This window comes from Vipera berus (genome assembly GCF_964194415.1).
Source record: "Vipera berus genome assembly, chromosome: 3".
Taxonomy (NCBI): Eukaryota; Metazoa; Chordata; class Lepidosauria; order Squamata; family Viperidae; genus Vipera; species Vipera berus.
The window spans coordinates 198567773-198583191 of record NC_138204.1 but is presented as its reverse complement, the minus strand read 5'-3'; the positions used below and the strand labels follow the sequence as shown (position 1 = coordinate 198583191).

Here is a 15419-nt window from a genome sequence, read left to right as displayed (position 1 = left end):
ACTTTCATTTTAAACATTAACTTATATAATTAACCTTTCTGGTGGTGCTATATATTTTAATTGTAGGTGTAAAGTATAGATCAGCTCTAGAGTACAAGTTTGATTTGTTTTTGGTTGTGTCTAAGTTAATTTGCACATGCAATGCAAATTGAGTATGTGTTTTCATGATCTTGACATAATTAAAGTCTACAGCAAGGATCCAATAATAGGCAGACTGGCTAATGGAGTAATATTAGAGAGATAGAAAGCAATAAGTGTCTGTTGTGAGGCATATATATATGTATGTATGTATGTATGTATGTATGTATGTATGTATGTATACCTTGCTAGGCCCCAAACATGGGACAAATCTTATTTCCTGTTTCAGCCTAACCCAAGGCCATCAACAGGCAGTAGTCAAAGCAGTGACAGCTCATATTTGTGTAATTTTTTTTTTTTGGTTTTTGCTAACAAATATCAGTCTCCCTTTAATTCTTTGTTAGCAAAAACCATATATATATATATATATATATATATATATATATATATATATATATATATATATATATATATATATATAGAAGGGACGCGGTGGCTCAGTGGGTTAGGAGGTTAGGACGCTGAACTTGTCGATCGGAAGGTCGGTAGTTTGGCGGGTCGAAATCCGAGTGCCGCGTAGCAGAGTGAGCGCCTGTTACTCGTCCCAGCTTCTGCCAACCTAGCAGTTCGAAAGCACATAAAAATGCAAGTAGAAAAATAGGGACCACTACGGTGGGAAGGTAACAGTGTTCCGTGTGCCTTTGGCATCTAGTCATGCCGGCCACATGACCACGGAGACGTCCTCGGACAAGCGCTGGCTCTTCGGCTTTGAAACGGAGATGAGCACCGCCCCCTAGAGTCGGAAATGACTAGCACGCATGTGTGGGGGAACCTTTACCTTTACCTTATATATAATTTATTTATTTATTCAATTTATATACCGCCCTTCTCCCATAGGACTCAGGGCGGTTCACAAGGTTTTTTTAAAAAACAATACAACAAATTACAAAACTTAACATCAATTAAAAAGATTATATTGACCTTGAAATAAATATATAAATATATGTCTCTCTGTGTGTGTATATATATATATATATATATATATATATATATATATATATATATATATATGTATATGTATATGTATATGTATATGTATATGTATATGTATATGTATATGTATATGTATATGTATATGTATATGTATATGTATATGTATGTGTGTGTGTGTGTGTGTGTATACAAGTATGTGTATATGTATATATGTATATATATAAAATCTCTGTGTGTGTGTGTGTGTGTGTGTCAATAACCAATATGAAAGAAAGAAGCTGAGGATTTGATCACAGTTAGAGAATGAATGATGATTGAATTTCAAAGGATTGAATTGCATAATAAATATGTGAAAAAAGGTGTATCCAGAAGATGGGAAGACTGAGAAAGAGGTAGGTAGATAGACTTGATAAGATCCTCATAGGTTTGGTGGAAGCTAGTATAGTTTGAAAGATATAATAATATAGAGAGGAATTGTGAATGGTGTTTATATAACCTAGTAGTATTATTTCACTTTTTATGCTTTTCATTTCTTTGAAACTCGCTTTCTGAACCTTGCTTAACTTGAAAAGGAAGGAAAACTTTTCAATCTCAATCACCAAGAACCAAGGTGGCTGACTGGATCCATTAAGAGCACTCTTTTGAATTGGATATAAATGGTAAACTGAGACATTGCTTATATTTATAGGTAAAACTGTGAAATGTGGAAAGAAATAGAAGAATTAATTGCAGATTAATAATCTGGAAACTTCTTTTTTCCCCCACAGGAACCACAATACCTCCACTTCTTAATAGTACATCCAACAATTTGTACTTAAATTTTCAATCAGATATTAGTGTGTCGGCTGCTGGCTTTCATTTAGAATACACAGGTAATGTAATTGCAATATATATTGCCATTAGATAGACCTGAATGACTTTGAAAATGTAGACATTTACACTTCAAGAAATTAAATGTTGGTTCTGTTGAAAGACGGAGAATGATAGGATCGTAAGGAAGTGAATTTTCATACAATTATTCTGGCTTTAATTATGGATTGTTTTGTTATATACAAGCCATTAAATTTATGAAAGAAACAAAGTAACAAAATATAAATACAAAAAATTCCAGAGTCTGTATTTATTAGGATTGAGAAATCAGGATTTTGACTGATGAAGCATTCAGAACTGAAAAGTGGGGGGAGGAAAAATAAACAGGTAAGTATTAAAAATATATGTGGAACATCAAGCACTTTCAGAGATAAATGCGGGGGAAATGAATCATTCTGAGATAGAAAAGGAATTTGGCTTAACTTGTTTCTATTGATTCTTTAAAGTAGGAGGAAAGCTGCCAATTTTGAAAGACCAAAGTGACATATCTTTAGGCAAATTTTCCCAAATCTTATGCAAGGCTTAAATTACATCTGTGACCATGAATCAACCTGTTATCTATGTGGGTAGTTAAGTTTGTCTGTCTAACGGTTTAGATTTTATGCTATTAAATCATGTTGAGGAGAGGTCGATGACTAAAACAATAAAGAAACAAAGAAAATACAGGACAGTAGTAAATTGCCAAAGATTTGTTGTTCATAACTCAGATCATTATGTGATGCTAATTTATCATTAAATATTTATTTGTCAAAGATAGCAGTTCTTAGCATTCAATTACTGCATCAAATATAAGCTTACAACTCTCCTTGGTTCCTATAGTGTCACATGTATATTTGAGATCAAATCTGAATCCCTCAATCATAAAAAAACAGCCATCATTTATATGAAGAAGAAGCCTGAGCAAATGCAGACAGCTTTTTCTCCAGAATGTATGTTATTTTCTCAGTGTCCCATGTAAACAGAACAGCCTATGTATCCAAATCAGACATATAAACTTGAACTTTGGGACCATTTGTCTGATCTGTCAGAATCCAAAAGCTCTTCAATCACAGTTCCATTTTGTAATATAACTAGATATTCTTAATTGTTAGATTTTTTTAAAAAAGAAGTAGGAATTCTGAGAGATGTGTATTATTGTATCATCTTCCTGCATTGACATGCAATCCTATTTTTTATTTTACATTTTACTGCCTTGCTGGCTTTTTGAAAAAAAAATGTTCAAATAATTGGTTGTTTGAAAGCTGGAATGGTACTTTGAAATATCAGGAAGTTGTCATGATTATATATAGATCTCAATATTTGATTCAGTCATTTCATATGGAATATATCTTGCAGTTGTCTAGCTCTGTTAACCACTCACTTACTCACCAATGATTTAAGTGACATGGAATAACTGGCAATATTAGTAAGTAGATGAGCTACAATTCATAATTTCTGCACACTTCATCTCTTTGTCAAACTTGCACACAGTTGATGAAAATGAAATGAAAAGAAGGGGATATAGATAACATAATTTCTAGTGTCAAGTGAAAGGATGAAATTGCATATTGCTCAAAACTCTTATCTCAAGCTCCAAAAAGCTACACTAGATCAAGTTGTGTTTTTTAAAAAAATCCCATTTATATCCCGCCCTTCTGCGAAGACTCAGGGCGGCTTACAATCTAAAGCACAAATCAATGTGCTTAGCAATAGCAAAGGTTTGCTCTGTATGTTGGAGGAAGGGACGATAATCCGTACATGTTTGGGAATTTTCAACTCTTTATTTAAGAGATGGGGCAGAATCATGACACATAATAGACCTCTATATTTTTTGTGACCCCCCATTTTTCTTTCTCTTCTTAGTTCTTTTTTCATGTCTTTCCTTCTTATTTTCAATGCCAGATAGAGAAAATATTCCTATATGTCTCTCATATAAACTTTTATTCATTTTTGTTGAAAGAAAACCTGTTTTTAAAATATATTTTTTTTCAAAATGGAAGAGAATTTTAGTGAAGAACTTGATGGATAGCCTTACCCTTATTTGTGACAGTATCCTGTATTTCACCTGACAATAATTTCTTTAGCAGTTTCTTTGGCTTCACATGCTTTATTTCAATCCCCCGGCAAAAGATCACAAGAGAACAAGGGGATTTTCAGTAGCAGTACCGTTAGACCCAGGAAATAGGTGTTGTCTTTTGGAAAAACTATATAGGAATGAATGTCTTTCCTGATAAAACTCAGTAAAATTCCTCAATTTATATGTTCCCAGATTTGGTGAAAAAGTATGAAAGGCCATTTGTGGTTAGACCTAGTTATCTTTTCTTTCTCTCTCATTTTCATATCCTCCATTGCAGATAAATGATAATTACAGGGAGTCCTTGACTTAGTCCACAATGAGGATGTTCTAACGGTCATAAGTATAAAAAACAATCATAAGTCACTTTTTTCAGTGCCATTGTAACTTCAAACGATCACTAAACAAATGGTTGTAAGTCGATGGCTACCTGTATTATGGTAATGTAGTGGAATCATTTTATAAAATTATCAATTTCATAAGCTAGAATCTACGTGAACCTTTAGACAATTAAACAGGAAGTTAAATTATAATGGGATACATATAATAATGACAATTATTGCTTTGTTCCTCAAAGTATGTGATTGCTTTTTGTGGCCAACCATTTTTATTTTATTTTATTAATTAAATTAATTTATACTCAATCAAAGGGACGCGGTGGTTCAGTAGGTTAGGACGCTGAGCTTGTCGATCAGAAGGTCAGCAGTTTGGCGGGTCAAATCCCGAGTGCCACGTAGCAGAGTGAGCGCCTGTTACTCGTCCCAGCTTCTGCCAACCTAGCAGTTCGAAAGCACGTAAAAATGCAAGTAGAAAAATAGGGACCACTACTATGGTGGGAAGGTAACAGCGTTCTGTGCGCCTTTGGCGTCTAGTCATGCCGGCCACATGACCACAGAGACATCCTCGGACAGGCGCTGGCTCTTCGGCTTTGAAACGGAGATGAGCACCGGCCCCTAGAGTCGGAAACGACTAGCACGCATGTGCGGGGAAACCTTTACCTTTTTACCTTATACTCAATCAAATGATCCAAATGTGTTTTTTTCCCCCCACAATTAATTCTAATAATCCAAGGTTATCTTGTTCTATAGGTTTGAGAGAAGGGGGACAACTATAAAACAACAAGCATATTCTTTCCCACCTCCATTTACTCTCTTCTCTCTCTGTCTCTTTGTGTGTGTGTAGAAACATTAATACAGTTAACAAATTAAAGTAGCAAGATTAACTGGATTCTCTACTGCACGTACACTCTTTCTGTTTATTAAACAATGAATTATATATGAACTGTCAAAATCACTTTGAAAAACAAACTTGATGCTATACTTGAGCAATACAATTAATATCACTTATTAGAGAAAAAAGATTGTATGACAAATAGAGCTTATTCCCAACTGGACAACCCCATCCATCTTTCTGTGTTGGAAAGATGAACAAATGTCTTTTCTGGCTTTTTTTTATGGCTATCAAAGGCAAGAATATCCATGCTTAGTATGAATGTCAATATATAGGTTATCTCTGAGTCTCAGAGTTGTTTGTTGTTTCTGACATTAATTGTGGTCTTAGATTGAGGTCCTCAAGAGACTAGCTTTCCCTTTAAGCCTCAGGCCCAGTTATGGGAAAATATTCAGATCTCTTTCAGCTTCATGTGAGACAAACTGTCAACAGCCAAGTATCTGATTTTTTACTGCAGTTACTCCAAAGCTTTGGAATCAGCTTTCTGTTGATATGAAAAACTGTTTTTCTCTTCCAGCCTTTTGGAAAGGTTGTAAAACCTATTTATTTTGGAAAGCTTTTAGCTTCTGCGGCTACTTGTTGGCTGTTTAATTTTATTTAGAAAAGCTTTCTTTTCTTCCACTTCATATTTAATACTTGATGTTCCATGCTCTCTTACTGCATTTTAAATGTTTATGTATCGTTCAGCTTACATGCAGAGGACTTTGAACATGAGAGTATAAAAATAGTTTGCGTAGCTCAGTAAAAGGTTTGTCATGCAACATATGGATTTTTGAAATACATTTTAAAATCCAGGATTTTTTTTATTTATCTTTCATTTTATCCTGTGAACAACCTTTGGCCAGCTGTCCTTCCTAGTAGCAATTGTTAAAAAATATAATAAATGGTTAGAAGCAACATTTTATAACCCTCTTGCTAAGACAAATCATGGATGGGTTGTAGGTTTGGTCTCTGAGCTTGGCAATTTGGCTGCAAAGCTCGGAGATCAACTCTACAGCCCCACTACCAACCCGATCATGGGGATAATACAATGGTCATAAGTGGAAGTGCAGGTCGTAAGTCACTTTTTTCAAGATGTTGTAACTTTGTACTGCTGTTAAGCAAATGGTCATAAGTCAAGGACTATCTGTACTTTGCTTTCATACCGCTCTTTTATAATTTACTTTTTCTCTTGAAACCCCTAATTTGTAAAAAAAAAATCATATTTCAACTGTACTTAGGTACAGATGGTAATTAGTCCATTGTTCTACATTTAGCTTTTTTCCCTTTCCCAAGGCAATATCATGCACTTGGCTTTTGTTGATGGATTTTGAAAGTCTCTGAACGAGATAGGAATCCAATATACTTGTATTCTGCTAACTCTGAGAATAGTCTCTTAAACCTTTACAGTAAGACTTGTGAAACTTCTAGAACAGGGGTGTCAAACTGCTGGTCCATGGGCCGGTTGCATCATGTGGAGGCCGTGCCCACTCCAGCTCCGGCAATGCACAAAAAGTCGTGATACGACACGTCATGTGCCGTGGGGAGTTTGGCCCTGTGTTCTATAAGGTAGACAGTTTTCAATAATGCTATATTATTGTCTTACTGACTCAATTCTCCCTCGGTATGGGGACTTTGTTAATATTCTGCTTTTATGTCAGAATCTGCATAACAAAGGATAAATTTATTTTGTCATTGTTAAGTTTTTTAACTTTCCACAGCTATAGGTTTGGACTCCTGTCCTGAACCACAGATCCCAAATAGTGGAATTAAGATTGGAGACAGGTACATGGTGGGAGATGTCGTTTCCTTCCAGTGTGACCAAGGATATTCTCTCCAGGTAGATTTTTTTTTCAAATTCATGTGTATTATTCATTTCTAACTAAGATATTATTGTTTCTGTAATCTAGCCAGAAAGTAAAAACATTATTGTCCTGAATCTTTGGGAATATCAATAGTAATTCAGGAAAAGAAACATGGATGAATACAGTGTGTAAATTATAGGTGCAGAAGGAAGATAAATTAGGTTCTATTAAAATTGTTTTATGTTTATATTTATTGAGTTTCTTTCATATTCTTTCTTCCATTTCTATCTATAATCTGTCTGTCTGTCTATCTATATCTATCTGTCAAACATCTATTTCAAAACATTTCTCTTTCTCACAAAGTTAAAGACATCAACATGTCCAAAGCATTCACCAAGAATCTGATATTACTTGTTGGAGCCTTTAAATCATCATTAGTTATATGTTTGTTTGTGTATGGTTTTGTTTTGTTTTAATGAAGATCATTGTATAATTGTTGTTTCCAGATCCTTAAATGAAAATGTAGTTTGGAATGTGAAGGTCATACTTTACATGATGCCGAGAAGAACATCTGATCTGTTGCCATACAATAGATAAGAAAACATTAGCTATTATATCCACATGATTATGCTACATATTCCATCAATTCTGCACCATCACTAGCCTGTGTTCTTTGCCATTTGGCATATACATTAAAATTCAGTAAAGCAACATTGTCTATGTAAATAGCTCCCTAGCTAACAGGACCAGAGTTTGGAAGCATACGAGGCGTCCAACGGAGGTTTTTGTGCCAATGACTTGCTGAGGTTGCTGCAGCCAAACCAGAGCATAATTGGCCATGTTAATGAGACCTTGCCAGACAGTTTGGCTCCCAGGTTTACATCTCAGGATGCAAATTGTGATACCATTTTATTGTTATGCATGATAAAGTCCAGCACAGAACTGACTGTTAATTTGATAATTTTAAAATGTTTTGTCATTTTACAGGGACATTCACATATCACCTGCATGCCTGGACCAGTGAGAAGATGGAATTATCCTATTCCAATTTGCTTAGGTATATCTTCCATATATAAAGTAAAAAAAAATAGGATATGGGACAACTAAACATGTATTAGAAATTTATTTGTGAGTTTTATAGTGTCTTGATGGAAAGATGGAGGAAGTTCTGTGATGTGAACAGAATACATTGCATTAAAATGCTCAAATAGTTACATTTTTTTCAAAAGATAAATAAAAACATTGTTATGACTAAAGTCTGATACATTATGAAATACAACAGGAGTCTATAGCATAATAAAGAGTAGGAAGTGCTCTGTTCAGTATTTCAACCACTTTCCCTGTTATGCTATTTCATATTCTACTCCCTACCCTACTTGAACCTTTTCTACCTATGTATCACTTGCTCAGAACAGGCCAAAACTGGATCAAAAGAATAAGGAGCTATAGATGCTTCTGTCCTCGGACACTTGCATAAACTGAGTTTTGAGTGTATTTCTTTAAAATGGTGTTCTAAAACTTGGCCATTTTGAAATGTGTGGACTTCAACTACAAGAATTCCCAGCCAATATTCTCAGAATTCTGGAAGCTGAAGTCTACACATCTGAAAATGGCTAAGGTTGAGAAACACTGCCTAAGAAGCTAAGACAAGAGAACATAGTTTAAATGAGCTTTTTTTCCAACCTTTCATTTGTAGCACAATGTGGTGGTTCCATGTCAGACTTCAGTGGTGTGATCCTTAGCCCAGGATTTCCCGGGAATTATCCTAGTAGTTTGGACTGTACATGGACCATCAAGCTGCCTGTTGGGTTTGGTATGTCTTATTCCATTTACTACCATTTAGCAGAAATGAAGCCCTACTAAATATGATCCTCATTTAAAACTTGCCATAGCACGTATACTTTATTCACCAAGTTAGTTCTTCTCACCATGCATGGTTGAAAATGAATTTATGCTGAAATTGTTTGGAGCATCCAACTTTATGTTGTGTGTGTTCATTTGAAGGAGTTTTTCAGGGCTTCAGAGCAATCTTCCCTTAAGAGTCAGGTGTATCAGAAACTGGAATATTTTGAATGTAAGAACATTAGAAAAGCCCTACTGTAGTAACCCATAGGCATATCTACTATTATTAGACACACAATGGACAACTTAGATCAGTTTCTCAACCTTAGCTACTTTAAGATGTGTGGACTTCTAGAACTCCCCAGCCAGAGAGTCTACACATGCATTTGGTGTTTATTGAGCTACTGATGTTGGCAGTGGCAATGGCAGTGGCAAGGTGTGTGGACAATTTGTGTACTTTCCAAGTAGGATACATTTGATTAGTAGAACTTTTCTGAAGGTACAAAGCTCCAAGAAAATGAAACATTGCTTATGGCACTGTTTCATATTAGAGGGTTTTTGTTTTGTTTTGTTTTACTTTGATGTATTTATGCTTAATTTGATGTATTTATGGTACAAGCCAAGCACCCCGCAGTTCAGCCCTGAGCTACAAATATTTTCTTCTAATGTTGAAAACAAACAGATGTTTGGTTTGGCAGTTTAGTCTAATAGTGCAGCATCTTCCTGGATTTTAGTATTAATATTACAATGTTTAGATTTTATCCTTTTGATTTTTTTAAAACAATATTTTCAGGAGTGCATTTGCAATTTGTGAACTTTTCAACGGAGACAATCCATGATTACCTGGAAGTTAGAAGTGGATCACCTGACATTAGCACTGCCATTGGTAGACTCAGCGGTCCTCAGCTACCTTCTTCTCTTTTCAGTACAACACATGAAACTAGCTTATATTTTCACAGTGATTATTCTCAGAACAAACAAGGATTTCATATTGTGTATCAAGGTGTGTGATAACCTCTACCTTTTACGTTATAAATGTTATAATGTTACAAAAATGCCGCATTACTAAAAATGGCAAAAAATATTTTTGTATAAATATAAAGAATGGCTTGTTTTAGTTTGTTTTGTAGTGATTTCATTTAAGGAATCATAGGATAAAATAGAGTGGAATAAAATAGACCATTAAGTCCATTACCCCAAATTATAGCATTATCAACAGATTGCAGTCTCATTTGTGTTTGGAGTGATCTACAATGTTACTTACTAATTATTTCTCATGGTAATTAGATCCACTATTTATGTTTGGGAGCATATAATTACAAAAAGACAGAAAACTATACAATGGTATGGTTGAAATAGTCAAAACCCCTCTCCACTCAAAAGAAGGAGTTTCTTTGAAACCTACACCCTTTCTGAGTTTGTTTTTCTTCAAGGTTGGCAGTTCTCATAACACACTAGGAAAATAGGTGATTTCAGTAGGTGAGCTTAAATAGGATTTCTCCCATAAATAAGTTGTCAGGTAGTGTGCATCCCATTGAATTCAATTCACTATTAATATATAAGCCCCAAAAGCTTTTTAAACAATGCATAGCTGTTGAACAGGGACTGGCAAGAGGGACACACAACATTTATTTATCATTATTTCTTTTGCCAGTTTACATAAAATAACAATAGAATAAGTTAAAACATCTACTGATGAAATTAAAAACTATTGGAAATATTGTAATGTCACATTACCATGTGACTTATATCCTTACATTCAACAATGGGACCCCAAAATGAAAACCTCTACGTGTGTGTGTAGGTATGTATGCATGCATGAATGCATGCATGCATATATACATGATGATTCTGAAAGTAGAAGCCATTTTAGAAAAAAATCTGAAGTGTGACCAGGAATTCAAAGCAAGCAAATGTCAAAGCCTTCATTAAATGTTAATGATTTTCTTTAAAGATAAAAATACCTTGGAGTTAAAATTGATTATATGGACAGCCATGTCATTTTCTTTATAATATGGCAAAAATGGTTTGCCATTTTCATTCTCTGAATGCTTTAAGCTTCCCATCTTGTCCATAGCTCTCTTATTCCTTGCTGCTTTCCTGGCTAAAATATTAACCAGGTTTAATGCTGCATAACTTCAAGCTGCGACAAGTTCAGCCAGGTGCTTCCAGATGCTGGGACTGAAAAAAGGAGAAGAACCAATACATTTATTTAGACAGTATTATATAGAATGTAGAATGTTCCCTGTAGGGGCTAGATCTGATCTCACCTTGAGAAAAAGCTCAGCCCTCAGTAGTGAAAAACATAGATAAGTAAAATGACTTCAATTCCATGATATCATTCAAATGTTTAAAAAAAACAGTATGAAGAGTTGGGATTAGGAATATACTGTGGTTATACTGTGTGAGTCCTGTGTTCATGTGTTAGAAAGAGAAGCACACAGAGGGAGGGGTGCTTAAAATATTTCTCAAGAAATACCTTTAATGTTTGTGGTACACTGACATTTTTCCCCCCAGCATATCAGTTACAAAGTTGTCCTGATCCACGTCCCTTCCGAAATGGATTTGTTATTGGAACTGACTTTACTGTAGGACAGACTGTTTCATTTGAGTGTTTTCTTGGATACACTTTAATTGGAAATTCAGCCCTTACTTGCCTTCATGGAATCAGTCGTAACTGGAATCATCCTCTTCCAAGGTGTGAAGGTATGTTTTCAATATAGATATATAGATATATAGATAGATGATAGATAGATATATAGATAGATGATAGATAGATATATAGATAGATGATAGATGATAGATGATAGATAGATAGATAGATAGATAGATAGATAGATAGATAGATAGATAGATAGATAGATAGATAGATAGATAGATAGATAGATAATATTTTAAAAGATAGTATAGTCAACAGATTGAAAGCAGGATAGGGGTTTATACAATAGTTAGGCTATTGAGCAACGGAATTATATCCATGGAAATGTGAAAAAAATTGTTTAAGGAAAACAGCAAGTATTTCAAAATCTTGTCTTTGTTTGATTACAAATCATATTCATTAGTTCTGCACTAGATTCATGGTATGCCCACTATTAAAATTTTATGTTACATTTTGTTATGTGCTATAAGCCAAGTACATATAAACTGTAGCAATTTCAGTCAGACTGAAGTTGGCATTGGAAGCAGATTTATGAATTCTAAATTTATTATGTTGCATGTAAGAAGGGGTAAGATCTCGTCTACATCCTATTTGTCTCTTAATTCTTGTTTCAATGTGGTTTTAAAATCTTAACCTGTGTACTTTTAATGTTTTAATATTTTAATTGTTTAATTTGTTTTGTAACTTATAAGCCACCCAGAGTCACCTTATAAGGGAGATGGACAACATAAAAATAATTAAATGTACTGCTAGTACTTATAATTTTGCAGAGAGGTTTTTTTTTTCTTTCCATGTTTTGGTTTAAATGTCAAATATCAAAATGGTTTAATAATAAGAATGTACTTTTGAATTATATATAAGATATATCACTAAAAGAACATTGATTTATTGAGCATTGGGTGCAGCTAAAAAAATACTCTTCAAAGTTGAAACAACTTTGTGGCTCTAGATTTGCAGCCTTTAATTGATGATACATGTTCTGTTTCCCTTGATGAACAATTTCTGATGTTCTTTATGTTGAAATTTTTTCAATGTAATGAACTTTTTAATATTTTATGAAGTTAAGATATAATTGTAGCTTTTAAAAAAACAGGGTTCCTAAAAATCCATAATATGTCGTTCAGTTTAGTTTTGTTCTCGGGGGGGGGGCTGTCTGTTTTGGGGTCAATTGTGATTTGGGTTTGTTCTTTTTATACTAAAGCAATAAAATGTATTTTCCAATTATTATTTTTTTTAAAAAAATGCATAAGCATTATGAAATCACTACACTTAACTTTCTTCCTCCCTTCCCTCCCCTCCTTCTCCTTCCCTTCCTTCCTTCCAGCTCTTTGTGGAGGAAACATAACTGCTATGAATGGTACAATATATTCACCTGGCTACCCTGATGAATATCCAAATTTTCAAGACTGCTTTTGGCTAGTAAGAGTACCACCAGGAAATGGCATTTATATCAATTTTACTGTTCTTCAGACAGAACCAATATATGATTTTATAACAGTCTGGTAAGCAAAAATTACCATAATTTCTTTATTATGCAATAAAGTCATGCATAAGAACAAGCAAAATTACTAAATACAAATTACTGTTTTGATTGATTTAACAGCTCAGGTGTTTGATGATTAAATATTGGTTTATTATTCTAAGTGTTCTATAGGAATGTTGTCCCAACTAGTTAACCATAAGCACAATGTTAATATTGTTCACTATAGCAGTTAGGGTTAGGGTTACCGTTAAGATCTGCTGCAATGTCTTTGAAAAATTTATCTCTGGGATTACATATTTATAAATTTACATTATGAATTCTGTAAATTTATGTTCAAAAGACCAAACCTATTAATACATGATCACAGAACATAATTTACCTATTTATGATAAAACACATTTAAGGTTGATACGTCACTGACATATATTTGTTTCTCTGAATTATTGGAGTTATTTTTCTGCTGTGTAAATGAATTTAAAATATAACATGCCAAATGTTTCCTTATTTCAAATATATGAAATAAGAATAGTCCAAACATTATCAGTCTGTCTGTCTGTCTGTCTGTCTGTCTGTCTGTCTGTCTGTCTGTCTGTCTCTCTCTCTCTCTCTCTCTCTCTCTCTCTCTCTCTATCTATCTATCTATTTATCTATCATGATTTTTTAATAATTGGAATATTAACATCTAGTTATTTAATGTGAAGGTTCTGATTTTCTATTTTTCTAATTCTATTAGATTTTGCAATGCAGCTTTATTATTAAAATTCATACAAAATATTTATTTTAAATGATAATCAAATATTACACAATGATTACTAAACTAAAAAAAACACAGAACAAACTTGTGTTTGTAAATATGTTCATATTGCAAAAAACAACAAGTAAGATTGATGTAAATTAACAGGCATAACCATTTTTTTTTTATTGAAAAGTTTTAACATACAATTTTTCCCTTAGAAAATCCCCCCTCCCCCACCCTTCTCCCTCCCCCCTTCCTCCCCCCCCTCCCCCCCTCCCCCCCCGACTTCCCAGAGCTAAATACAAGGTATGTATAAAAAAAAAACAATCATAAACAACCATATATTAACAACCATAAACTCTAAAATCTATCACTCTCTAGCTTATATAGGATAAAACAAACCTTAGTAATATTAAATATATATAAAAAAAAACTAATATAGAAAAAGAAACAAAGAAAAAAGCCTTATTCAAATATAAAACTTCTTAACCCTATACTTATTCTGGATAAACTCAAACCATTCTCTCCCTTCCATAATATAGCATTCCTGCAAGTAATCTTGCAAATAGGCCGAAATCTTCGCCATTTCAACCAAGTCGGAAACCTCTAAAGCCCACTCTTCTATGGTGGGCAGTTCCTCTTTCCAGTACTAACCTATCAAAAGTCTTGCTGCCGTAATTAAATTCAACATCAACTTAGTATGTTCCACCAAACTTTTATCCAAAAAGCCTTAACCTTTTTACAAGTCCACCATATATGAAAATATATTACGTCTTCATCACCGCACCTCCAACATTTAGGCTAATGATTCAGATACATACTTAGCTTTTTAAAATCTAAATACCATCTATAAAACATTTTGTAAAAATTCTCTCTTAGATTTCAAACTTGTTTAAATTTTACATTCCTCACCCAAATCTTTTCCCACCTCCCACTACTTGGCTGTAAGTACGTTGTGAAAGTTCCATAGACTTCTGCTGTTCTTGTTCTTTTATCTTTTTTGATCGTTTTAAAGCAGCACGCGTCACCCTCTGTTCTCTAGGATCATCCAAAGGTGTTATAACTTGATCTCCTCCAGCACCATTCTCCTCTGTCTGTCCATCTTCAGCCTCTTGATGTTCTCCTTCTCCAGATCCCTTTGCAGCTTCCAGAAGTGTTAATAGGGTTGCTTTTAAAACATTATTGTAAAAATCACGCGCTTGCATCACAGTAACCAGACGGTACCTTTTACCTTCATGCATCACCATCAACCCAGCTGGGATCTCCCATCTGAACCTTATATCTCGTTGCTTGAGCTCTTGCACAAGAAATGTAAAATCCTTCCTTCTCCTTAAAATCTTTGGAGGAATTTCTTTTAGAACCAGAACTTCTTGATCAGCAATCACGACTTTAGTGTCATAGGCAGCTTGTATAACTTCATCTCTAATTTCCCTTTTTGCAAAATAAACCACCACATCTCTAGGCAACTTTCTCTGTCTAGCAATCCATGAATTCACACGAAACACTTTATCCATGCCTCCTTTTATTTCGGATGCTGGCTGATTCAATACCACTTCAAGAGCCTCAGAAACCAGCTGCTTTAGATCTTCCTTAATATTCTCCTTTAAACCTCTGATTCTAATGGCAAACTGCATCTGGAAATATTGAGCAAGACTCAATTCTCTATCCATTTTATCTCTTAAATCTTCATT

At 34.2% G+C, this 15419-nt stretch overlaps 1 protein-coding gene across 1 annotated transcript in view; it reads left to right on the top strand.

Annotated features, from left to right (window-relative positions):
* CSMD3 (CUB and Sushi multiple domains 3) overlaps positions 1-15419 on the top strand; it is a gene marked incomplete at its 5' end in the record, with an annotated part of 687334 nt that overhangs the window by 544037 nt on the left and 127878 nt on the right. The window contains 7 exons of the mRNA XM_081322366.1: positions 1839-1943; positions 6925-7043; positions 7996-8065; positions 8705-8821; positions 9644-9853; positions 11368-11556; positions 12834-13011. Coding sequence (XP_081178492.1) covers positions 1839-1943; positions 6925-7043; positions 7996-8065; positions 8705-8821; positions 9644-9853; positions 11368-11556; positions 12834-13011 — 988 coding nt within the window. The remainder of the gene's footprint in view (positions 1-1838; positions 1944-6924; positions 7044-7995; positions 8066-8704; positions 8822-9643; positions 9854-11367; positions 11557-12833; positions 13012-15419) is intronic.